We start from the raw sequence: 26,997 nt of genomic DNA, 5'->3' as shown, positions 1-26,997 counted from the left end.
CATTAGCATAAAATTTCATCCAAGGAGTTAAAAAAGTAGACTCTTACCTTGTAAAAATCTAAGCTGAAGCCTGCTTGACAGAAACCTTGTCCTTCAGGGTCTGCATTGCCTGCATTATCAAAATATGAATATTTATTGATCTCATAATGCCTGAGTAGAACTTACTTATTCCCATAGGAGAGGGTTCAGAGAAGAGCCTCAAGAATGATTAAAGGATTGGAAAACATGCCTTATAGTGAAAGATACAAGGAGCTCTCTCTATTTAGTTTAACAAAGATAAGGTGAAGGGGTGTCTTGGTCATAATCTGTGCATGCCTATATATGGAACAGAAGTTTGATAATAGGGGGCTCATCAGTTAGCTGACAAAGATATAACAAGATCCAATGGCTGGAAGTTGAAACTAGTCAAATTCAGACTAGAAATAAGGTGTAATTTTTTAACAGAGAACCCCTGGAACCACTTAGCAAGGGTCATGGGGGAGTCTCCATAACTGGCCATTTTTAAATCAAGTTTGGATGTTTTCCTAGCAGACATTCTCTTAAGAGAAATTAATTTGGGGAAGTCTTATGGCCTGTAATGCAGGAGGCTAGATCAAATTATCACATTGGCCGCTTCTGACTTTATAATCTCTGAATTGCCATACACTACATCACTACAAGATTTCCCAAAGAGAAATAATTAGTACCCAGATTTACTTGCAACAACAAAAAGAAAAAACATATACTGTGTTGAATTACAGATTTCCGTTGTGGGTACATATTTTATTAAATATTGTAGTACTGCCTGATCGCCATAATTCAAAGTGATAGTGCACATTCAACTCCTGTATCAGTACTCTAGTTTGTTATAGTAGGAAGAAAATTTCAGTGAAAGAGGATGGAAGAAAATATAAAAGCATTTATATGATTTTATTTTAAATTTTTATTTTGGAGAAATATGTTTTAATGCAGTGGTTCTCAACAAGGGGTCTGTTACCCTCTGAGGGTCTGTGAACCCTTTCAGGGGGATCAAGGGGCCCCACAGTTAAAACCCAGAGCCCGAGCCCCAGCACATCCTGCGGGGCTGAAGCCCCACTCTCTGGCGCCCCATGCAGGACAGATGCCAGGAGCAGCAGGGCTGAATTACGGAGCCCCAAGCCTCGGTGCTCCAAGAGGGCAGAAGCCCCAAGCCCACGGGCAGAGTTGGAGGGACATGTGGGTTTTTCCCTCACAAAAAAAAATCTACAATGCAAGAGCAGGGCAATCCTGTGGCAGCTCCCCCCCCACACACACTCTCGCCACCTCCTTCTCTCCCTGCCCCCTGGCCAGGTCAGAGGCAAGAAGCAAGAGCCAGGCAGTGCAGGACAGCTGCTGCTCTGGCTGGTGTCATGGAGTAGGCAGCTGTGGAATTCCCTTGTCTCCTGCTGCTGCTGATGCGGGGGTTGAAGCTGCTTCTCAGCTCCCAGCCCCCTTTGCTCTTGCAGCTGGTAAGAGCCGCCTGGGCAGGAGGACCCAGCTCTGAGGCTGGAAGAGCCCTCAGGGAAAGGAACTGTAGAGGAGCCCTCCCGGAACACAGACCCTAGCTACCCCTCTCCCTTCACCATGAGCTACCCCTTTCCTGCACCCTGAGATACCCCCCTGCACACACACAGCCCTTAGCTACCCTCCTCCCTGCACCAAGTTACCCCCTCTCTCTGCACCCTGAGCTACCCCCCAGCCTGCACACAGCCCTTAGCTACCCCTCTCTCTGCATCGAGCCACCCCCTGCCCACACACAGCCCCTAGCTACCCCCTTCCTGCACCCTAAGCTACACCCCTGCCCACACACAGCCTCGAGCTACCCCCTTCCTGCACCCTGAGCTACCCTCCTTGCCACACACAGCCCGTAGCTATCTTTCTCTGCACCGAGCTACCCCCTCTCTCTGCACCGAGCTACCCCCCTGCCCGCACATAGCTCCTAGCTACCCCCTCCCTGCACTCCCTCTGAGTTATAATTTTTGGTTGTGCCCCACCCCTCACATCCCAGACAGGCGAGTGAGTCAAGGGGTGGAGGTGGTGCTCCCTCCCCAGACCCAGTCATGCAGAGCTGGCTCAACCCCCACTGGTCCCTGCTCACTCAAAATAGAAGTCAAAGTACAGCTATGTGCGAGGGCCCTTCCACCCACCCGGCCCGACCTCCAAGTCTCCCTCTCTCCCGTTGGGCCCTGGAGTTTTTAATAGCATGCTGTGGGGAGCCTCAGAAAGGAAAAATTGAGAACCCCTGTTTGAATGTATTTACGGATAGCAGAATCACAACAGCACATAAAACGTTCTAGGGATGCAGTCTGACAGGATCTGGTGCTGGTAGTGAGGCTGTGAGCTTATGCAGTTATTGTCTTAAGGATGTGGTCTTGTTTGCTTAGTTACAATTAGCAGCTTTCTAGAATTTTTGTGAAAAAATATACCATGTAATTAAATAAACCCCACAGCCTTGAGGCAAAAGGTACACAACCACCTAAGGAGGAAAAGAAATTATATGGGATTTTATGTAATGAACAAATCAGGGCCCTCTGCAGAGCCATGAGATTGGTGCCAAATGATGATATCTTGAAAAATGATATTTACTACTTGGGACACTCTTCTCTCACTGCCTAGCCAGGATCTCTGGCCACAATCAATAGGCATCCTGTCCGAACCAGTGTGGGTAACCAAAAATAAGTGGCTTAGCGAGGACTCATAGAATTGCTGCAAGAGCTTGATTTGCCATAAATACAAAAATAAGGGTCTCTTAGGAAGTTTGAAAGTTTTGAATAAATAGTGATTTGGAGGGTGGGTCAATCTGGGTGTATTCAAAGGAGCCCACCCTGCAGGAGGTCCTGGCTATCTATACAACCCTGAGGCACACACAGGTAATTCATAAAGCCAAGCTTTTTGAGAGACTGGATTTTGGGTTAAACCAGTATTGAACTGTAATATAATTCTGCATTTTCGTGTATATTTGCTACGGTTGCCCAATATCTGTTGGAGGGAGGGAAGAAGAATGTGGCGATCTTTTCTCCTGCCTCAAATCCTTAAAGAGGACCTTCCCTATGAACACCAGGCACCTGGGAATGTGCAGGTTCAGGGGGCTACAACTGGGCAGCAAGTGAGAATGGCCATTGGAACAGTCCCTCCACATGGCATCATCCCTGAACAAAGCCAAAGCGACACACCAGCAAGAACTAGCGCAGAGCTTGTGTACATTATTTTCCCACAGATTCAGCTTCTCACTCTGTGGTGTCATCTCTCCTCTTGTTGGCGGTTTGGGTGTAAGGGCTAGGCCATGAGAGGGATGCTTGGTAATGCAGCTCTGTCTGGAGCAATTCTGCAGTGGAGAACCTAGCGGGTAATGCTGAGGGGTTGGCTCTACATGCAGATATCCCAGTCGCCTTCGTATGTGCTGAGTTCCATGGGATTTTCTTGCAGACCTTAGGAAGAATCACAGGGCTGCTTGGTTGCACACATCTCAGGTGTGCATTCTCAAGGCAGGCAAATAGGGCTACACAGAGGTTTGGGGGCAAAATCTAAACTGAGCCCTCCCACTACCTTTCCAACAAAATTATCATGGATTCAAAAGAGGCCCCAGAGGGTGGTGGATGGGGCTGAAGAGTGAATCTGCCCCACACTCACCCAGCTGTGGTAATTTCAGTCCAATGGGACTGGGCTCAGCACCTCACTCTGTGCACTGTGACCTAGTCATGACAAAAGGACGGCCATGTCAAACTTGAATGGTGCTGCCACCCCATGCACCAGGTCACAACACTCAGAATGAGGGGCCTCAGGAAAACTGCCCTTTCGGTTCCCCTGCCTCGGGTGGCCCTGTAGGCAAACCTCACAGCATGGCATGATGTCATCTCTAGAATTCCACAAGAAGGAACTTGGCAAATTTCACTATCGTAGTCTCTTCAAAGGAGGAGGCATGTCTGTTTACTTGTTTGCCCAGTAATTTGTTGTCACTACACAAATAACAAACTGAACATAGATAACTTAGCCCTCCTGGGGGCATTTCCACCCAGAGGCATAGGCTAGCCCACAATATTGACTACTAGCTTTGGAGAACACCACATGGCAAGTAGCTGTGAAACAGCAGCTATTTCTGGTCTGTGGGAGAAGTAACTGCTAGACAATGAAATGATTCTGTATGGGCCCAATCCAAGTCCCATGAAGTCAATGGGTTCTTCTCATTGATTTTACCGACAGACAAGTGAGCCTTTAACAGGTCTCTCTACAGCTGCTGGGAGTGAGTCTTGCAGTCTGAGTTGACAGATTTGTACTAGATTTTAGCAAGCACGCTAAAAATAGCAATGTGGGAGCTCAGGCTCTGAAACTGAGGTAGGGGGTTGGGCTTCAGGCAGGGCCAGCTCTAGGCACCAGCAAAACAAGCAGGTGCTTAGGATGACACATTTCCAGGGGGCTTCATTTTGGCCATCCTTTTTTTTTTTTTTTTTTTTTTTTTTTTTTAAAACTCACTTCCTCCCCTCTCACAATCCTGCAGAAGCGGAGCCACGGAGCAGCTGGGGATCCAGCTGAGAACCCATGGGACCCTGGGAGTTGTACTTCCTTGCCTAGCTCCCTGCCTATGGAGCCAGACCTGGAACAGGGAAAGAACTACATTTCCCAGCAATCCCTTTGCAGCTATCAACAGGAAAGGGAGGGGTAGGGAGTGAGGTAGCTGAGCCATGCTGTGAGTCGAAAGGGGTGGCACTGTGAATGGGGAACACGTGTGCCCAAGGAGTAGAAGGCTTTGCCCCAGATGTCTCCTTCAGAAGACTTTCCCAGACTTAATTAGGGATACTGGTGTGACCTCACCTTGCAGCCCCCAAAGAAGGAATTAGTTGGACTAAATGGACAGTGCCCCTCTCTGTCTGAAGCCTAGCAAGGGAGGTACATGGATCCCACTAGAATTTAAAATGAAAAGTAAGGGAGGGGAGGCTCTACTAGGGGACTTCGGCAGCTTTAGATACAGTACCAGGCACGTAGGAGGATTTCCACTTCTGAGCCATGGATGCAGAAATTGACTTTTCCTTTCCAGATTTAGCTAATATTCAGAAAGGGAATCTAGCACCTGCCTTCCAGATTTGAACACCTCAAAATTCAGGAGCGCTCAAGCTCAATTTGGGCAGCTTTTACTTCATTTCTCCCAAATCAAATATACTGATCCACTGTAATTTGCTGTAGAAAAAGTAGGATAAGAAATGAAGAAGCAAGAAATGCTTCCCAGTGGTTTTTAGGACTGGAATTGCTATTTTCAACAGCTATTGCCCTTTTTAAAAAAAAAAAAGTTTTATTTGTTTAAAAGGAAGACAGTAATATTGCATTGGCAAATTCCCCATAGAAACAAAGAGTGGAACAGAAGAATAATAAAGTCATCTCAACTTTTCTTCATTTATGTAGGACAGTCTTATAACATGCATCCAAATATCCTCCAATCACACAAGCTGAAAATTGTTCCACTTTACCGAAGTTCTGTAACCATATGGCAACCAATCCTGTCTGTGTTCTGTGCACATCCAAAATTCCTGCTGAATGACCCGCCCTGGGAGCGAGTTACCAGTGACCCAGGGCAGGGACAGCAGGAGAGTTCAGGTTGAGGAGAAAGCCCAGGGCTGGGGCAGCAGGGGAGTGTGTGTGGAGGGGGGAAGCCCAGGGCTGGGGCAGCAGGGGAGTGAGGGGGGAAGCCCAGGGTTGGGGTGGGGGGCAGCCAAAATTGTTTTGCTTGGGGCGGCGAAAAACCTAGAGCCGGTCCTGGCTTCAGGGCCCAAGCTCAAATGTCACAGCAACATCTACGAAGTTATTTTGAGCGTGCTAGCCAGAGCCCTGTTAATGCAAGTCTGTTGACCTAGGCTGTGAGACTCACTCCCAGCAGCTGTGCAGGCGCACCTTTAGAGTTCAGGGAAATAGCATACGAAGTGACTTTTTGCTTAAAGAAAAAAAAAAGATCATTGAGGCCAGGAGCTTAGCAGGATTCAGAAAGCGATCAAGTCATTCATATGGATAACAAGAATATGTAGAGATATTGTAGTAAATATTTAAAAGTCCAACACACACACACACACACACACACAGACACACGCGCGCGCATTGGAACAGCTATAAACCTTCATGCTTCGAGGCTTAAGCCAGTCTTTAGCTTTTGAGGTAGGAAGAAACTTCCTTGGGGCAGGTTATTGCATCATTGCTTACTGCGGGAATTCTTACACCTCCCTCCAAAATATCTGGAAATGACAAATGTCAGAGGCAGGATACTGGACTAGATGTTTCACTCGTCTGACCTAGTATGGTATTTTGTGTATTCCTATAAATAATTGGGCTTTGGCTTTGATACACACCCTCTCTTACCTATTCCACAAGCAGGAAGGCATTAGAGCTGTGGAGGAGCTCCTCAATTCCCACACAACTCAGAGCAGCATGTGCAGTAGCACTTGTACTGTGGGAAGCCTTCTTGTGCACAGGAAGTAATACACAATCAGCCTATTGCTGGTGATTCAGATAATGCAGCTGTTTCTATGTCAGTGCAGGATCTGATCCTAGGATAGCAATTCTATAATGACAGATTCACATTCAGAATGAGCAACCATTTTAAAATGCTTACTTATGCTTTTCGAGATCTGTTTGCTACATTTTAAACCCTGTTAAATTAAGCAAATTATATTTTATCATATAATTGCACAAGCCTTATTTAGTTAATCTCTGCTCTTTAATTATATGATAAAGCATCCAAGTGGAAACATACAGTTTAATGTCTGCCTTTCTTTATATTCTTTCCCTGGGTGACATCACTCAGTAATTTTCATCTAGCCAAAACAGCACTAAGATTGAAAGTATGAAACCACTGATCTCAATTTCAGTTCTATTGAGGCAAGAGCATTTATATTAAAACTTACTGTTGCGACAAGGAGAATACTCAGCATACACACTGAAGTTCTGAATTGCAACATAGCAGGTGCCAACTGGATCCTTTTCAGGGGTGGCTTTAAGGGTCCTCCAATGATATAAGGGAGCACAAGCCTATTAAAACAGTAATTATGTAACAGATCTTTTATGTGCCATACATGGGCTAAGTCAGTTCTTCATTAAACAAATTAGCTAATTTTGTTCCTGTTAAGTTTCTATCATTTGGGTAGAAATTGTCATACTAGGATAAATAAAAGAACCATGGAAACCTTCATAACCTGCAATGTTCTCTTCTTCCCTCTGCATCATTAACAATCCACTTACATCTAAGGACCAAAACCTGTCCTCTCACTCCTCTCCCTGGACAAGTAAATTGTCTCAGATAGTGTTACCCACTTTTAAGCATGTGTTATTAAACTCCCTCTGTGCCTGATCCACAGAAGATGAGTTTGCTACTGTCCCAGTTAGGGGACTTTGTCCTTTGCCCCATGGTTTTAGTTTGAAAGGTCCCTGGTTCAATCAATCCCTCATGATTCTCACGATGTTGGTTGTTACAGCATGGTTCTGCTGTACAGGGGAATACAAGTTCGGTTCTGCAGAGCTGAGCTCTTTCTGTTGCAGTATGGGGGGTGTGGCCGGTGGTCTGCTATTACATTGATCCCTATTTCAAACCCAAAATAGAGCCAGGGAGAGAACACAGCTATGGAACAGATACTGGAGTAGCTCTACCTATGCTTCTCCCCAGCCTTGGGGGTAGGATTCTGAGACCTTTTTCTGTTTCTGACTTGGCACAACAGGCAAGATTTAACCCTGACTGAGTGACTTTTTGCCAAATGAGTTTTTGATACAAAACCATTTAATAATATAGAATATATTCTATAATAAAAATTAGTGTGTGATGGAGCTGACAAACTGTCCACTTTTGTCTTGGGATTGATTTACAGTCAGACATTAATTGCTCCGTGGTAATGTATTGTTGTCATTTTATATGTCACTGTAAGGTACCAGTCTTGCAATTAGCTCTGGCTGAGTGAATCCCGGTGCCCACACACAGCTTACTGAAGGTGTGCACATTCCTTTGCAAATGCATAAGACAGGGCACTTCCCTGGGCAACCTACAGTCTAACAACATACTAGAGAAAAAATAGAGGACAATCAAAATGAATTTATTTCTTGTAATATAATTTTAGATGCACTTCAGAGAGTTTGACAAAATCATTTGCAACAGAAAACTTAAAACAGTAAAATTTGGCCCAATTCTATTTTGTTGTTGCTGCTGCTGTATTAAAAAACTGCAAGCAGTGTGATAATGGATTCTCCCTTTTTCCCCATGGAACCCTATCCGAGTTTAAACCACTTCCCAAAGTCATCAATTCAAGGTTTTGTCTTAAAATTGTTGACTTCAGCTACTGTGACAGGGCGCTGGGCAAGAACTGCTGACTCAGCCCTCTGTCATGTCAACCCCCATTATGGAAAGCAAATTGGAGCTGGCTAGAGAAAACCTGCAGCTATTTAGTGAATGGGAGACAGCTGCCCACCCAATTAGTCTGGGGCTAGATAAAGGCCTCAGGGAAGGAAGCCAGGGGAAGGAGAGGAAGCAGAGTGATAGTCCTTCCCTCCTGTGAGCAGACACTAGAAGCAAGCTGTGTATGGGGAAAAGGCAGAGGTGAAAGTAAGCCGGTATGGTCCGGTACAGCATACTGGCAAGAGCCGGTACACCATACCAGACCAGACTGGCTTCCCCAGGCCAGTGATTAAAGAGCCTGGGGCTCCCGGCAGTGGCTGGAGCCCCGGCCCCTTTAAATTGCTACCAGAGCCCCACTGCCAGAGCCCTTGGCTGCTGCCATTACCCTGGGGGCTCTGGCAGCAGGGATCGGGTGGTGATTTAAAGGGCCTGGGGTTCCAGCCGCTGCAGGGAACCCTGGGCCCTTTAAATTGCCACTGAAGCCCTGTTGTCAGACCCCCGGGAGCAGCGGCGGTACAGGGCTCCAGCGATGATATAAAGACCCGGGCGCTGCCGGCCACCGCTACCGCAGTGGAGTCCCAGGCCCTTTAAATCACCACCCGACACCCGCTTCAGGAGCCCTAGGGTAGTGGTGGCAGCCGGGAGCCCCTGGGGCTCCGTTGGTAATTTAAAAGGCCCGGGGCTCCGCTGCAGCCGGGAGCTCCTGGCCCTTTAAATTGCTGCCCGAGCCCTGTTGCCAGAGCCCCGGGGTAACAGCGGTGGCTCAGGGCTCTGGCTGCTGCAGGGAACTCCAGGCCCTTTAAATCGCCACCTGAGCCCTGCTGCCGGAAGCCCCTGGCCCTTTAAATCAGTGCTGGAGCCCTGGTAGCAGCAGTGGGGCTCCGGCACTGATTTAAAGGGCCAGGGGCTTCCAGCCACTGCTACTGAAGTGGAGCCCTGGGCCCTTTAACTTTCTGCCAGAGCCCTGAGCCCGGGGTAGCGATGGCAGCTGGGAGCCCCTGGGGCTCCATCTGCAATTTAAAGGGCCTACAGCTTCACTGCAGTAGCAGCAGCTGGAGCCCTGGGCCCTTTAGATGGCTCCCTCGCTCCCGAGCTCCCAGCTGCCTCTGCAGCAGGTAGCTCCAGGGGTGATTTAAAGGGCCTGGGGCTCCCAGCTGCCACTACCGCAGCCAGAGCCCCGGGCCCTTTAAATCTTGATTTAAAGGGCCTGGGGATTTAAAGCCCCCGCCTCTTCCAGTTAAGGCCTACTCTCTGCTCAGGACTCTGGCATACCAGTTAAGTCCTTTAAGTTACTTTCACCCCTGGGAAAAGGTTGTGGGAGCACAACTTGTGAATTAAAAAGCACCAGTGGTTACTGAACCCCAAGGTATCCAAGTGACTTTATCAGCAGAGCAGGGGCAGGAGCAAGAGCCAAGAGGGTCCTGCCACGAACTGCTATAGCTCCACTGCAGAAAGTTTAGCAAAACTGTTGATGAGAAAACATACCAGAACCAAAACAAAACCGGTCTATAATGGACATTGTATTTTTTTTCATGGCACAGCAATCAATGGTGGGATTTCCTCACATCTGATTAAAACTAAGGCATTTTAAGTTTCAGTGAATAGTTGTATAAGATGATGATATATTTCTGCTTGCTAACTGTTATTATTAGAGTACATGATGAGCATTCAGCTATTTAAATCAATATAACACTTTATGACAAATTTTAGTTAAAGCCAAATAATATGTTAGGATTTCCATAATTGTAATATGTTATCAACTTGTAAATAAAAGTATGTCTACCAGATGCAGGTACCAAATCTGCAACTTGACAGCTACGATAATTCAGATGCAAAACCGCAGATGTAACTGTACATGTTAGTTCTGTAATACAAGAGAGCAATGTTTTATTCATTACCTGTTTTATGTCAAAATCCTTTTCTGGGGTTAACCACAAGATCAACTATTTAAAGTACGGCATTTCCTTTAGATACTTAGCCCCATTAATTAATAACTGAAACAGCTTTTAAACAAATCCCAAGGCAAAAGTTGTTGTTTCATAATTGTAAGGAAACTAAAGTATGGCCAAACTAAAGTTTCACATCACAGAGATTAGTATCCTTTTCACTGTGAATCCTAGTGCAAAAACTGTAAATGTAAAATGCCTGTGTATAGCATGCATCAACTGCATACTGTGCAATAAAACTACTCAGTATAAGAAAGAAATCAAATATATCAGTATAAATATGCAGTAGGGGCTTTCTATCGGTGCCTGCAAAATGTTCTATAAAAGCAGAACACATACACTTAATGTTTTTTAAAGCAAAACTCTTCTTTAGTCATTACCATGACTACAATATAACAATACAATATAATATGATTACCCTATAAAACAAAATTAAATATCGATACAATATTGAATAGTAACATTTTCATCAGGATATCAACTGATCTTCAGGGGAATTTTTGGCTTCCTTCAGGTAATTCCGTAGTCAACTTTCCTCAAAGCTTTACAATACATTACAGTTTTTTAAACATATGGTTATCAGTTCCTATATATCTCAAATAGTTCCACTATTTTATGCTTTGAATAATAAAATAGATTATTCATTTCCTTGCACGATGAGTAAAATGCCTTTCTTCATTTCTAACACTGCATTCAGATGGTCTTCAAGTATTCAGTTCAGTCTGATTTTTATATATTGCTTTTATTGTCTAATCTCTCTCTATATATAATCTGTTTTTGTATATATGTATATTCTAAAACGTATTAGTTGTGCACACACACTTAAGATATACAGTTCAGAAAACGTAAACATCTGAAAATGAACATCAATTCATTAAACTTACCACAACTTTTCCTTTATGAGCCTTGACTGTTGCCCCAAACCACTGATTTGACTTAAACTCAATAGGTTCCCTGGTGCTGTTGACTTTGATTTTTCTGTTGTCTGACAAAGAAAGAAACAGACTACTGGTATCTAATTTAAAAAAATGTTACTTCGTTGGCTTCAGCTAGATAACAGAGCAATGGACATGAATTATATCACATCTGTCATCCTCAGACAAGTTTCATTAATGTGGTAAAGGCATTTCAATATTGTTCAAGCATGTCATTGGTCAATGAAAAATGCCTCTATCAAATTCTCATAAAATTAAATATTTGAAATGACTGTAATGGCAATGAAAAACGTAGGAAACTAAGGAAAAGTCTAGCCCTCTATCAGCACTGAAAAATTTGTTTAGCTGGGGATTTCTAATAAAGAATGAACAGGAATCCCTGCAAAATAAGCAAAAATGTCATGAAACTGTTCTCAAAAGTCACATAGCTTTATACTGTGACAAAATATGTATTATAATCATCGTTGGCCAGGCAAATGTAATTTCTCAGCATGCATTATTCAAGGACCAGTATTAAGTATCGTAAAGGACTTAGTTCTTAACTGAATTACATGTGTACATACTGCCACAAGAGACAGTTCTTTAACATGGCTTTATGTACACTTTGCAGATGTCAGCATAACAGGAGCCATCTGGGTAAAGACTCAGCCCAATTATAATGCATTTCAGGTTTAATAAAAAGCAGACATCCCTTCCTTTCACCCTCAGCACTCTGAAGTAAACTGATTTCCCACATGGTCTTAAAGTATGCTCCTCCCTCACCAGTCACTCCTAATGAACTTCTCAATTTATATATAAGCCGCTTATTACCCATATCTCCTCATATCTGTCTTCTTACTTTTCTCTCTGGTTCTTATCAAAGAGTATTTCACAAGAATCAACGCACTTTTACGCATTTTCAATGAAAATGAAAACACACACACTGTCAAACCTGGAATGTAGAGAGTTTTTTAACATCATATTACATTATTTGAATTTAGGTAAATGAAAAACAAAAACATACAGTAAAAAGTAAAGTCAACATTTTGCTGCAATTACAGACAGTGGTAGATGAAATACCTATGTTCTTTCCTAGGTATGTCTACACTATGAAATTAGGTCAATTTAATAGAAGTCAATTTTTTAGAAATTGATTTGATACAATCGATTGTTTTTTTCCCGCTAATCTCATTAAGTCGGCTGTGTGCGTCCACGGTACTGAGGCTAGTGTCAACATTCAGAGCATTGCACTGTGGTAGCTATCCCACAGTTCCCACAGTCTTTGCCGCTCATTGGGATTATGGGTTGAGCTCCCAATGCCTGATGGGGCAAAAACATTGCCGTGGTTCTGGGTACGTGTCGTCGGGCCTCCCTCCCTCCCTGAAAGCAACAGCAAAAAATCGTTTCTCGTCTTTTTCCCTGGGTTACCCATGCAGACGACATACCATGGCAAGTATGGAGCCTGCTCAGCTCACGGTCACCGTATGTCTCCTGGGTGCTGCTGGCAGACACGGTACTGCAGTGCTACACAGCAGTGTCCCCTTGCCTTGCCTTGTGGACAGCAGACAGGTACAATACAACTACTAGCCATTGTCATCATCCTGTGGGTGCTCCTGGCTGACCTCGGTTAGGTCAGTCGGGGGCGCCTGGGCAGACATGGGTGCTCCTAGCCAGCCTTGGTGAGGTCGGTCGGGAGACCCTGGACAAAAATGGGAATGACTCCAGGTCATTTCTCTTCTTTAAGTTTCATCTAGTGGCGATTCAGTCCTGCCTGGAATATCATGCCAGCTGGAGGCTTCTGTCTCAGGCTGCTCTCCCAGTCAGCAGCACCGCGTGGTTGCACTTACTCCAGCCTAACCCTTGCTCCCATGGCTCATGAAGCCTGGACAGTAGTAAGGAGCAGTTCAACTATAGGTTGAGCAAGTGCATAATCGTGGTAGAATGTGCCTTTGGATGTTTAAAAACTTGCTGGCACAGTTTACTGACTCGGTTAGACCTCAGCAAAACCAATACTCTCATCATTATTACTGCTTGCTGTGTGCTCCACAATATCTGTGAGAGTAAGGGGGAGACATTTATGGTGGGGTGGGAGGTTGAGGCAAATCGCCTGGCCGTTGATACACGCAGCCAGACACCAGGGCAGTTAGAAGGGCACAGCAGGCCGCACTGTGCATCAGAGAAGTTTTGAAAACCAGTTTCATGACTGGCCAGACTATGGTGTGAAAGTTCTGTTTGTTTCTCCTCGATGAAAACCCGCCCCCTTGGTTCATCTACTCCCCTGCAAAACTAACCGCTCTCCCCTCCCGCTTCAATCTCCACTTGCAGGTGCAATAAAGTCATTGTTGTTTCAAATTCATGCATTCTTTATTAATTCGTCACACAAATGGGGGGATAACTGCCAAGGTAGCTCGGGAGGAGTGGAAGAGAAGGGAAGCACAGGGGTGAGGTAGTTGTAGAGGCACCCCCTAGAATGGCATGCAGCTCATCATAGAAGCGGCATGTCTGGGACTCTGACCCAGAGTGTCCATTTGCCTCTCTGTTTTTTTGGTAGGCTTCACACGGCACTGCTGCGGGTCCCTCTTATATCCTCTGTCCTTCATATCCTTGGAGATGTTCTCAAATATTCTGGCATTTCATCTTTTGGAATGGAGTTCGGATAGCACATATTCATCTCCTCATACAGCGATCAGATGCAGTACCTTCCATTTGGTCCATGCTGGAGCTCTTTTGTGAATCTGGGACTTCATAGTCACCTGTGCTGATGAGCTCTGCATGGTCACCTGTGCTAATCAGCTCGCTACGCTGGCCAAACAGGAAATAAAATTAAAAAGTTTGCAGGGCTTTTCCTGTCTACCTGGCCAGTGCATCTGAGCTGAGAGTGCTGTCCAGAGCGGTCACAATGGAGCACTCTGGGATAGCTCCTGGAAGCGAATACCGTCAAATTGCACCCATACTACCCAAATTTGACCCAGCAGGGTCGATATCAGTGCTAATCCCCTCGTCGGGAGGAGCACAGAAATTGATTTTAAGAGCCCTTTAAGCTGACAAAAATGGCTTTGAAGTGTGGACGGGTGCAGTGTTAAATCGATCTAATGCTGCTAAATTTGAACTAAACTCGTAGTGTAGACCAGGGCTAAGCACAGGGTATATTGTGGCATTGGAGACTCTGCTGTGCAATAACTGCTGATAAATGTTACTGATACAACCTGAATTGGGGTGAAAGAACCATTATATTAGGGGATAGGAGGACTCAGCATCTGTATTTTTGTTAATTTAACACTACGTATGAAGTCACAGGATCAGAAAAACTGACTCAGACTGAATGTATGAAAGTTTTTAGAAAGTTCCTTTCATTTATATGAACCATGTGAAATTTGTATATTTCTGTGCCTCACTAATACAGGTTTTCTAGTACTGCAATTAGCACTTACAGAACTGGCAAAAGAGCCAGAAACTTTATTGCATGCATACTTGTGATTTTCAGAAATCAGCAAGAATATATATAAAAATATACTTAATTTTTTTTTTTAAGCAGGAAACTATTAAAGGGCCAAAACTTTAGGGGGGTGACAGAAGATGACCTTCGTGAGGCATTGCATTGTGGGAGGTGCCAAATTCCACCCACCCTTTGGTGCCACTCTTTTGATTCGCTCACCAAAAGGGGCCAGACATGCAGACACTTTCAAGCTCTCAAAGCTTCTTTTTGGATTAAACCAACATATCTGAACACAGGCTATGTTCAAGTATGTGGTCTTGATTGAAAACAAAGATTTTAAAGCTTGAAAATCTACCATGGGTTTTGACTTACAGCTGCCAACCTTAGACTGACTCTGAAGAGTGAATCCTCACAACCACTTTTCTAGTTTGAAAATACTATTTTTATTTGAAACAAACATATTTGTGTACAGGCAGATTGTACTCAAATGTGAATAGAAGCTATGCTTTACAAACATCTCTTGTCAAGAATTACCCCTCTGAGAATGAATCCAAGATGGAGGCTGGGATTTCAGAGCTCCTGCAGAACCCTATACAACAGGGACAAGCGCAGAGTCCTGCACTTAGGACGGAAGAATCCCTTTCACTGTTATAGACTAGGGACCGAATGCCTAGGAAGTAGTTCTGCAGAAAAGGACCTAGGGTTTACAGTGGATGAGAAGCTGGATATGAGTCAACAGTGTGTCCTTGTTGCCAAGAAGGCTAACAGCATTTTGGGCTGTATAAGTGGGGCATTGCCAGCAGATTGAGGGATGTGATCATTCCTCTCTATTCGACATTGGTGAGGCCCCATCTGAGTACTATGTCCAGTTTTGGGCCCCACACTACAAGAGCATGTGAAAAAATTGGAAAGAGTCCAGCAAGGGAACAAAATGATTAAGGGCTGGAGCACATGATTTATGAGCGAGAGGCTGAGGAACTGGGATTATTTAGTCTGCAGAGAAGAGAAAGAATGAGGGGGGGATTTGATAGCTGCTTTCAACTACCTAAAACGGGGTTCACAAGAGGATGTCTAGTACTGTTCTCAGTGGACCAATGACAGAACAAAGTAATGGTCTCAAGTTGCAGTGGGGATTTAGGTGGATATTAGGAAATACTTTTCACTAGCGAGGGCTGGTTTAAAGCACTGAATGGTTAGCAGGGGAGGTGGTGGAATCTCCTTCCTTAGAGGTTTTTAAGGTCAGGCTTGACAAAGCCCTGGCTGGGATGATTTAGTTGGGAATTGGTCCTGCTTTGAGCAGAGGGTTGGACTAGATGACCTCTTGAGGTCCCTTCCAACCCTGATATTCTATGATTCTAACTCTACACTTTGTCCCATGAGCCCCTGACACTTTTAAAGCCATGATGCTGTATAGGATAAAGGGACTAAACTACAGTGAGATAGCCTGCACAAGATTATTTCAGGGGTAACTAACTAGAGTATGTGAGTCGAGCATCAGTCAAGCTATGGCCTTGTTTCTCTTTTCTCCATACAGGCCAGCAAAGCTGGTACCTGTCACAGGGTCTGCCTGAAGCACAATATGGCTGTTTTTTTTCAGACATTGCACCTGTCTGAAACATAAAGCCTTCAGGAGCTCCTGCTAGGGGAGCACATCTCACCACCATATCTGGATGTGGCTTTTATGTACCAGGTAGCTCTTCACATATAACACTTCCTGAAGCCAAACCAGTACTGAGATCATGATAAAACAGCAACTATTTCTTGCAGCTTTCCCCATACAACATACAAATGTATGCAGTACTCTTATATCCGTGCTGGTCCCAGGATATTAAGACTTGAAGAGAGTTCTGTGTAAGCTTGAAAGCTTGTCTCTCCCACTAACAGAAGTTGGTCTAATAAAAGATATTACTTCATCCACCTTGTCTCACATAAAAATGGACACATCTGTGAATTTACTCAGACTGTGTTATTCTGTTTGTACCGTACACTGCATGTTTCATTAGAGAACAGGCTTCTGTGGGAGTACAACACAAAACAGCTGCTATTTCACTGTATCATAGATACTTATATGGCCCCCATTACAGTAGTGTCCAAGCTCCTCTCAACCTTTAATGTATTTATCCTCACCACACCCCTAGAAGATAGGAAGTGCTATTATCCCCACTTTACTTAGTGGCAACCAAGGCACAGAGAGGCTGTGCCTCTGGTCACTCAGAATGTGTGTGGTGAAGCAGGGAATTGTACTAGCATCTTCCAAGTCCTAGGTTAGTGCCTTAACCACTCAACCTCCTGCTTTGCTAATAATTGTAATCCATGCTCAGGTGTGCTGAACCTCCTTCCTTTTAGTCCTTATCCCATACTAAATGTTGATTGACTTAACTTGTAATTTTGCCTGACTCAGAACAGCAGCTCTTTAAAATGCCAAAACAGCATGTAGTTTCTCAAAGAAATGCTGCCTCCTTTCACTGGGCTCCAGAGGGCAATTCCTGCAATGAAACCCATGTGGCTCTACCACTGTGTGGACACCAGCTCCATAAGGGTTTTTTTTTGAATGCTGTTGACAGTCTTGGATGCAGGGCAGGAGGTGGCCCTGGAAGGAGTGGTGCTAAGGCCAGTGGATCTCTGCCTATTACATGAATCCAGCAGCCATTTTTCATATGGAGGATGGAAACAGCAACGGTCTAGGGAGCCATTGTGGCTCTCCTGCTATTCCATTGGTGGGAAAGAAAGGACTCTTTGCCCATGCCCTCAACTCACAGCCTCGTTACTGAGAATGTGAGTTGGATAATAAAGTTCTCATGGACCAAATCTAAGATCCTTATTCAAACCTTAGTCAGGGAAATTCCCTTTGACTTCAGTGCGGGGTTTGTTTGAGCAATGACCTCAGGATCAGGCTCATGAATAAATTTAAAATGAGCACTAATGTTATTTCCTGAAATGGGACTAAGATTACCTAACATTGCAGAAATCAAGAGTTTATGCAGAAAGTTTCCTTGTGATTCCATCAGGTCAACCAAACATCACATGCTTTTCAATCTGTTCAGCAAACTGTGCCATGTGGCACCTGTTGGTAGTATGACCTAGCACAGCATTTATCCATGGTGTGGACCCAATGCTCACGACAGCAGCTTCAGTGGAACTTCCACTGAAATCATGTCATTGGTGTTATTTCAATGGGGGTTGCAGTGGTGTCACTGAGAGGAGAATTTAGCCCCGATGGCCACATGTCATAGAGGATCATTTCAAGGAATCCAGAACTCAGCCTCCCACATCAGCGTACATGTGGCAGCAGCAGTGCACAGAATGGGTCAAGCATGTGCTAAGCAAAAATCTTGTGGGAGTGTTTTTGTGTTTTAAGTCCACACAGCAGTAACACAATTAAGAAAAATGTTAATCCACATAGTCAAATAAGAATCTATGTTAAAACAACATTGTAGGCCACAACTGTACACTTGAGAACTAAGCAGGTAATAGGTACACCTGTAAATCCAGTATTTGCATATGTTAGATCAAATTTAGCCTTCATGAGTAGGTGCAATTCTCATTTGGCTCACCAAGTGAGTAATTACACCTACGAGCAGTTAAGCACGCAGCTACCTAACTTGCATCTGCAAAAGATTCTATGAATGGATAAATGCAGGATTTGCATACTGAATGGGTGCGTATGCAAATATTTGCTGGTGCAGTACTGATTTGCATAGTTAGTTATTTTATTTATTTAGATTTTAAAAAATTTCAAAACCACCTTTCCAAAAAACAATTTAAACAAAAGCAAGCACAACAATTTTCTCAAACTGAAGAAAGGAGAAAAAAGATCCCACTCAAACAATTGATCCCAGCTATATTATATATCTACAATACATCCACCCAAAAACTGTCATCCTTCCCCAAAAATGTAGGGGGGAAAGAATAACTTTATGTGGTCTGTGTGGTAACAATACTTTGCTTTTCTCATGCACTTTAAACAGCCTAACCTGCATTCTGCCCACTAATCCATCTCCACCTACACTACTAATATTCCAAACCCCTGTGCAGCTATCAAACTACTGATGCTTCTTTATTTGAAAAAATCAATCTGTCAGAAAATGCTTCCTTCTTACTCTTCCAAGTGGGATGCTTCTCCCCAGGAGTTACTGAGGTCCAGGATAGGCAATATTCAGACCCATATCTCATAACTCCTTGGAACTAGAGAAGAAAGCTCTGAATCATTAAAGCGCCAGGAATTCCCATTTCCAATTACATAAAGTTTATTTACATGGGTATCAAGTTTTGAACTTTCTTACTTTTGAGGCACAGCTGTTTTCTTTTCTCTAAAATGTTGGGGAAACCTTCGAGGGGTAGGTTTCCTGTGATCCCAAAGAATGAGTGTGAACTAAACACCTGGAAACCTGTTCTGTCTGCTCTTAGGTGAGACTTTGTAGACTAAACAGCAGCACTTATAGCTAATATTCCAGTGGCCACACTGCAGATGCACTTCCCATTCTTAGTTTTAATTCTGATCCAGTAACGTCCAATCTGTAGACAAGATCATTCCCACCTGATGCCATATACAGTTCATGGATTTCCTTTCTACTCTCCTAAAAGATTATGCTAGTCTCCACTCTAGCCCTCTGCAGATGCAGGAGGAGGAGGAGACATGCCAGTGCTTAGCCTCACATTTGGAGCATGTCTACGATACAAATTTTTGCCAATGCATGTTACGGCAGCATAAAACCACTGCAGTTAATATAATGGTTGTGTGCATGCATCCTTACGTTGGCACTGTGCATACTCCCCAGGAATGCTTGTTTCGATGTACAGTGCAGTGCATTATGGGTAGGTAACTCCCCACCATCCAACACGTACTATCTTTTGGGAAGTTCTGGCAATGCCTAGTGGAGCAAAAATGAATCTTGCAGAGGTGACAGGGACTGCAGGGTCAAGTTCCCATCATACAACTTTCTCCAACTCGTAGTGCCATCTCTAACCCACAATTTATGTGTCTATTTTAAAAATCCCATAACCTGCACGGGACTTTTTACTGTTCACCATCTCTGACAGAAGCCTGGAGCCTCCACAGCTCTGCACCATTGCCGTGAGCACTGCAAGCACAGGATGCATGATCCTTTGGTATTTGCAGGGCCCAAAGAAGAGCCGTGGGGAACATGATGATTTCCAGGCAGTCAGATTGCCGTGGGACATAGCAAGAACCAGTTAAAGGTAGAGCAGCTTCAGGCAGAGGAACGTTGCTTCAGGGCCCAAGAAATGAGCAGTGATTGGTGGCATCATATCATAATGCAGAATTGTGATGACAAGCAGCAGCTGCAGAACTGTCAGATGCACAAGGCTGTATTCCTGGATCTGTGTGCCAAGTTGTTCCAGCCCTCCAGTGCCAGTACACAAGAATGAGAGCTTCACTGACAGTGGAGAAGCAAGTGCTGATCACACTGTGGAAACATACGACATCAGATTGCAGACAGCTATCAGTCAATGGGAAATCATTTTGCACTTGGAAAATCCATTGTAGGGGCATAGGGGCACTGCCATGCAAGTATGCAGGGCAATTAATTGTCTCCTCTCATGCACTGGCAATATGCAGGACATAATGGATGAATTTGCAGAAACTGGGATCCCAAACTGCAGTCAGGCAACAGACAGCACCAGAACACCATGACACAGAGTATATCAACGGAAAAGATTATTTTTCTATGGTTATGCAAGCACGGCGTGGGTCACCGGGGATGCTTCACTGACATCAATGTTGGCTGCTCAGGGAAGGTGCATGACTCTCATATCTTTAAAAACACAGGACTGTTCAGAAAGCTACAAACAGTGACTTTCTTTCCCAACTGGCAGCTCACCAATGGTGATGTGATCCTGGGGGACCCAGCTACCCCTTACTCCCCTGGCTCATGAAGCTGAACTACAGCCACCTTGACAGCACCAAGCAAAGATTGAACTTCTGGCTCAGCCGGTGCAGAATGACAGTTGAACATGCTTTTGGTAGACTGAAGGGTTGCTGGCATCGTGTATTCCCAAAATTGGATCTCAGTGAGAAAAACATCCCAAGGGTTCTAGCTGCCTGCTCTGGCTTGCATAATATTTGTGAAGCAAAGGTAGAAAAGTTGGTGCTGGGATGGAGGGTAGAGGGGGAGTCCTCCACCTAGTGTCTGCTAGTTTGAAGTGCCAGACACAAGGGCTATCAGAATAGCTCAAAGCCAGGGAGGCTTTGAAAGAACACCAAGCCACAGTAATGCGTTGAGGTGTACTGTGCTCTACCTGGCCCTGAAGTTTAGGGGCCTGTTAGGAACTATGTGGTGCTTGGTGCACATCTATGAATATAAAAGTGACAAAGCACTTATTAATCTGGTGATGTTTGCTGTACATTTATGATTAGAACGCTGTGTTTGTCACTGATCCTATGAGTTGGGTCACTCTGTACAATAAGAAGTAGGTGGGTGCTTTCAGAACTGCTTGACACTTTGCAGCACATGTTGGGAACTAATACAGATGAATTATTTTCCAAACAATAGAGTTCTACAGAGTAATGAAAACACTTCAAAAAATTTCAGTGCAAGTTAAAAGCAAATACATTAAAATCTTAACAAATTTATAGAACAGAGCTTAAAAAAAGGAAAGGAACATTCATTTCCTTTTTAGCTACACATTCTTCAACAGTGGTTCTCACAAATCAATGTACATGAAGATGTGGTTGTCCTTAATGTGTGTCATCCCCCTTCCCCACCCCCCTGTCCTCCCCCGAGGTGTATCGGTAGAAATAAGGATGTAGCTTCTGATTCCACAGGGAATATTGAGGGGGTTTGTAGAGAGGTTCTATACTGAAGTTCTCCATGGACTGCAAAAGGAGGTGAGCCCAGGATTGTTGAACCTGTAGGTCCACAAGAGTTTGCAGCATCTGTGTGTGCTGCTGGACAAGTGCCATTATGTACTGGTGCATCATCCTCTCTGACTCCTGGGCCTGTCTCCTGCCCACTATTTCCTTCTCCATACAGTCTGCAATATTCATGCTCCAGGCCCTTTGTTCACAGTCTGATGCAAGATCTCGCTGAACATGTCATCCCAAGTCCTCTTTCTTCTCTCCCTTATCTGGCTCAGGTGTTCAGCAGAGCTAGAGGGAGAACCCCTCAAGGCCACAACTGCTAATGGCATCCCAAAGCCACCCATGCCCAGATGTTACTAGCCTGTGTACTGCAATGGTACCTGCTGAAGTTATCAGTGAGTGGCGTGGGAAAGCGTCCCACCATGGGGGAGGAAATGTGGCTGCCATCCCTAGAAACCTTTGGGAAAGAATTGCAGAGTATCCACATTAAAATTCCAATGAGAAGTTGGGGGAAGCATCACTGCACTGGGAAATAAATGTACACACTAACCCAAAGTTCCTTCCCTACATCAGGTCACCCATGCCCGAATGTCGGGACTGACTGGACTGCAGTGGAGTCTCAAATAGGTCCTGGTTCATGGAATAGCTGGACCCCTTGGCCACATGTCCCTCTTCCTTCTCCTCCTCCTCCCTGTCATGCCAGGGGCATATGGCTTAGGGTATCCATGGTGATGATAGGGTATCCAGAAAATATGGTATGACAATCTTTAAAAAAGCTGCAGTGCCGAGCTGCAGACCTGCTATGACTGTTGAATTCCCTGGGCTTCTGGTATGTACTCGACAGTTCCTTCACTTTCATGCGGCACTACTGCTAATCCCTGTTGTATCTTTCTTCTTGCATCTGCCATGCAATCTGATCACAGATGTCCATATTTCTATGACTGGTCCATTGCTATACTTGCACAGTCTCTTCTTCCCACAGGCCCAGGAGAGCCAATATCTCTTGTCTACTCCAAGCCAAAGTGTATCTGGAGTATGTAGCCAGCATGGTCAGCTGGCCAGTGGCATATAACAATGCAAGCTGCAAGATGTGGTCTCCAAGCTGGACAATCAGGAAAAGGCATTCAAAAATTCACAGGGTTTTAAAGGGATGGGAGGGAGGCTTCCATTCACCATCAGCCCTTGGCAGTGGAATTCACTGTTGGGCATTGTGGAACAGCTGCTGGAGGACTGTTAAGGTCAACACAGGTAACAGTATCTACAGTCACCGTGTTGACATCAATACATTGACTGTGGCTCAATGCTGCTTGGGGAGGTGGTGTTACTATGTTAGTGTAATGAAGAGCTTACATCATTTAAGCATAGACACATGCATAACTAAGATGGCACAAGGTGTCTTAAATTGACTTAACTTTGTACTGTAGACCAGGCCTTAGTCACACATTTTCCTTCTTAGCATTCACATAAGCATTGATTTTAGGTCTTCCACACAGAAGTGCCGAGCATAATCACAATGCTAAGAACTAGAATCTAGGGAACTAGGGTCTAGTGGGCCAAGCAAAGAGGTGATAACTGGTCCTGTTGGAAATTGGGAGAGGAAGAGACTGACTTTAGGAAACTCAGTTTGCTTCTCTGTGCCTCAGTTTCCACATTAGCAAACTGGAGGTAACAATACTGACCTCCATTACATAGTGCTTTTAGGTCTACAGATGGAAAGCATTAGATATCATTTTTATTAATGTTTTAGAGCAGTTAAATCTCTTGGGATTATCATGAGAGGGGCTCTGTTTTGAAATGAATAGGATTTTGCATATGTGCATTTACATTTTTTTATTGTGCATTAGATTTCATTCATGCAAATTATTTTAATTTAATTGGGCCATACCCAGAAGTTTTTATTCCATTTTTATTTTTCCTGACTCAGGGAAATCACCACTGAAGTCAATGGGAGTTAAATTACTTTTTCCTTCTTCTCCTTAAAATGTGATTGAGATTGGGAAAAGAAAGCACATATCTGCCATAAATCAGAAGTCTACATGGGAATCATTAAGCCCATGGTAAGGCAAAACTGGTGTTGTTGAATCAATAGTGTAAGAATTTGAAGGTGGGGTGAAATTTTTCTCCCCTAACATTTTCTCTTGAGATGCAAATCCTATTTTATAACAGGATTCTAAATTTCCCACAGGATTTTATCATCTTTACAGTTAATAGTTTTTTTTAATATAACTAAATCTCCTGAGTCTCACAATACATCCTTTCCTTCTACAGTACCTGGGTTTTGTTAACAATCAGCTCAGCTTCTGGCCAAACTGGCTCATGTTTTCTCTCAACCGCACACTTGGCCACAGTTAACCTAGACTTCCCCCCACCTTTTTTTTTATTGACAGGCTATTCATATTTTCTACAGCTAGTTTGAAAAATACAACCTGTCTGACTAATAGATGATGAGGCACACTCACAGGAGAGAGAGAACATGCTGAATCCCGGAACACTGGCAAATTCACGCCCCATCATTCACGCCCCTTTTAAAAAGTTGTTACTGCCCATCATGTACATAAATCATTTTAAAATGAGTTTTTGAAATGTGTATTGTTCATATTCCAACAGATCAGATGTATAAATAGTTAAAATGGGGACTCGAGTTTGGTCAGGAGCTGCAAGATGTTCTCCATGCTTTAGAAGTAAAGCACTTAGTCAAACACAGTGAAAGATTTCTGCAAGTTGCCCTTCTGCTACCCCCCTCTGGTCACCATAAGGAACAGCACCCATATTAGTACTTGCAGACCAATTCTCACCTTCAAAACACAAGTTCAGCAGAACCTCGGAGTTACAGACTGACTGGTTAACACACACACCTCATTTAGAACCTGAAGTACACAATCAGGCAGCTGCAGAGACCGGAAAAAAAATAGCAAACACAGCTGGGAATCGGTGACAGGGGATGGATCATTTGATGATTACCTGTTCTGTTCATTTCCTCTGAAGTACCTGGCATTAGCCACTGTTGGAAGACAAGATACTGGGATAGATGGACTTAAGAATGGCCATACTGGGTCACACTGATGTCCTTATGATGTTAAACGTAAGCTACTAAAATACTAAAGAGGAAGTTTAAAAAAATATTTAACAAAGTAAGGAAACTGTTTCTGTGCTTGATTTATTTAAATTAAAATTTTTAAAACCAGCATTTCTTATGCATAGTAAAGTTTCAAAACTGTGTTAAGTCAATGGCCAGTTGCAAACTTTTGAAAGAACAACCATAACACTTTGTTCAGAGTTGCAAACATTTCAGTTATGAACAACCTCCACTCCCAAAGTATTTATAACTCTGAGGTTCTCCTGTATTAAGTAATTAAGCCTCACAGCTACAAGGTAAGTGGGTATTCTTAGCCCCACTTCTGAGATGGAGAAACTGAAGCAAAGAAGTTGTGACTTGCTGAAGGTAAAAGAGGAAATCTGTTTCAGAACCAGGATAGGAACTCGGGAATTCCTGATTGCCTGTCCAGTGCTCACATCACACTAAAACATGCTCCTCCAACCCCGTCTCCCTCTCATTATACTCCAAAGAGAGTCATATCCAGCTTTCCACTGCTTAAGGGTAGGTCAGTGCAATATGACACCTTTAAGAGGAGGGAGGGAAAAAGAAGGAACAAAATGGAGAATCCGTAAAGACATCTCACCTAGAGAGCAAAGAACATACATCACTAAGGGGGTTAATTGCTGTTGTTGCTTAGGCCTTGGCTACACTTGAGAGTTACAGCGCTGTTGGTGGCTTTATAGCGCTGTAACTCACTCCCTGTCCACACTGGCAAGGCACATACAGCGCTGTATCTCCGTGGCTACAGCGCTGCTTGTACTCCACCTCTTTTAGAGGAATAAAGAGTATAGCTTTGTTGCTGCTGTTCTGGGGTTCCAGTGTAAACAGGGAATAATCTTAGTACGCTGTGACTGACCTCCAGAAGCTTCCCATAAACCTTTTAAGTGAAGATTACTCTCTTTGTTTTGTTGAGATGCCTCTCTTTGTTTTGTTGTGAACTCCAGGCTCCCGAGCTGGTTATCAAAAAAACAAACACAGCTCCTGTTTGCTGTGAATGGGCAGAGGCAGGGGGGCTCTCTTTAGAGTGCCCACAGCTAGTGTTTTCTTGAAGAGAGGGGGAGGGAAGGGGCTTGAGGACAGAAGCAGCGCAGCGGGCAGGAGGGAGAGGAGAGGGGTCCGTTTTGGCAAGGCTGCTTGTCTTTTTTTTGTGAGAAAAAAACAGCTACTGTTTGCTTTCAGTGAGTGAGAGGGGGTGGAGGGGAGGGGGTCGGAACTTGCAAGGCAGGGTGCTGACACAGTGTCGGCTCCAAAAATCCACTCTTTCTCCCCCACACTCCCTGTCATACTCCACCCACCCCCCGCCTTTTGAAAAGCATATTGCAGCCACTTGAACGCTGGGATAGCTGCCCATAATGCACTGCTCCCAATGCCCTTGCAGATGCTGCAAATGTGGCCACGACAGTGCGCTGGTAGCTGTCAGTGTGGACAGACTGCAGCACTCTCCCTGCTCAGCTGTACGAATACAGGTTTAATTCCCAGCGCTGTGTAGCCATATGCAAGTGTAACCATACCCTTAGTAATTAACTCAGCTTAGTGCTTTGGAGAAGTCCTGGATTGACTGATGTGAAAAAAATGAAGTTCCCTTACCTTTCCACAAGCTAGATATTAACACCCACAAATATGCACATCACGTGCCATAAAACACTAAAAGTTAGTTTGGGGTTAGTTTTATCACTGGTGGATGAAAATCATCATGACTTGACAGATTTATATATTCTTATATGATATGTGACAGTTTGGGATAATCCACCGTAGAACAATTGAGATTATGCCTTGTGATTTTTCTGCACAAATATGAACATGTAGCAGATACTCTTGGTCTCAGTTAGGATGACTTTCTGCCTAACTGGCTATATTCTGATACACAGATATTGATAGCAGAAAACTACGGAATCCATTCTGTGTTTGGCAGCTAGAAGGCGGCACTCTGAAGCAGGGACAGACATTGAAAGTTAGTTTCATATCTCACTATGTACTGGTCTCAGTTCCAACCCCTCGTCCTGTCCAGCATTGTCTCCTAACAACTTTCAAGGGTTTGTGGAGAAGAGGTTTATCTTGATCCATTCTTCTTCCCTTGCCTGTTTTTCCTTACAGTCCCATATTAAACTATACCAATACATTCAGACAGTAAACATCTCAATAACCAGGTCAACATTCAGTAATTGTAAATTATTACAGAACAGCTGTAATTACTGTCCCACCATAAAGTTAGCATGTGGCATAATACAGCTTCCTGACTCTGATTGATGTCATTACATTACACTGGTCTACAATTTTTGAGAAGTCGTCTGCTTCAGAGATAAAAATGTGGTATTTATTATGTATTTTGATGTGCTGAATTCAAATATGACAATTAAAACAACTGATTGGCTACTGTTTCTAAGATATTTAAGTTTTTACATTTTATGTCTATGTATATTGTGTAGAT

The 26,997-nt window shown here is 44.0% G+C and overlaps 1 protein-coding gene across 1 annotated transcript in view; it reads right to left on the bottom strand.

The window, feature by feature from the left end:
• Positions 1-26,997, bottom strand: part of ITGA8 (integrin subunit alpha 8) — a 185,851-nt gene that overhangs the window by 151,755 nt on the left and 7,099 nt on the right. The window contains exons 3-5 of the mRNA XM_032802185.2: positions 11,187-11,287; positions 6,882-7,005; positions 48-109 (exon numbers count right to left, since the gene is read on the bottom strand). Coding sequence (XP_032658076.2) covers positions 48-109; positions 6,882-7,005; positions 11,187-11,287 — 287 coding nt within the window. The remainder of the gene's footprint in view (positions 1-47; positions 110-6,881; positions 7,006-11,186; positions 11,288-26,997) is intronic.

The sequence above is a fragment of the Chelonoidis abingdonii genome, chromosome 2, assembly GCF_003597395.2.
Source record: "Chelonoidis abingdonii isolate Lonesome George chromosome 2, CheloAbing_2.0, whole genome shotgun sequence".
Lineage (NCBI taxonomy): Eukaryota > Metazoa > Chordata > Testudines > Testudinidae > Chelonoidis > Chelonoidis abingdonii.
This window is presented reverse-complemented; position numbering and strand designations above follow the sequence as displayed.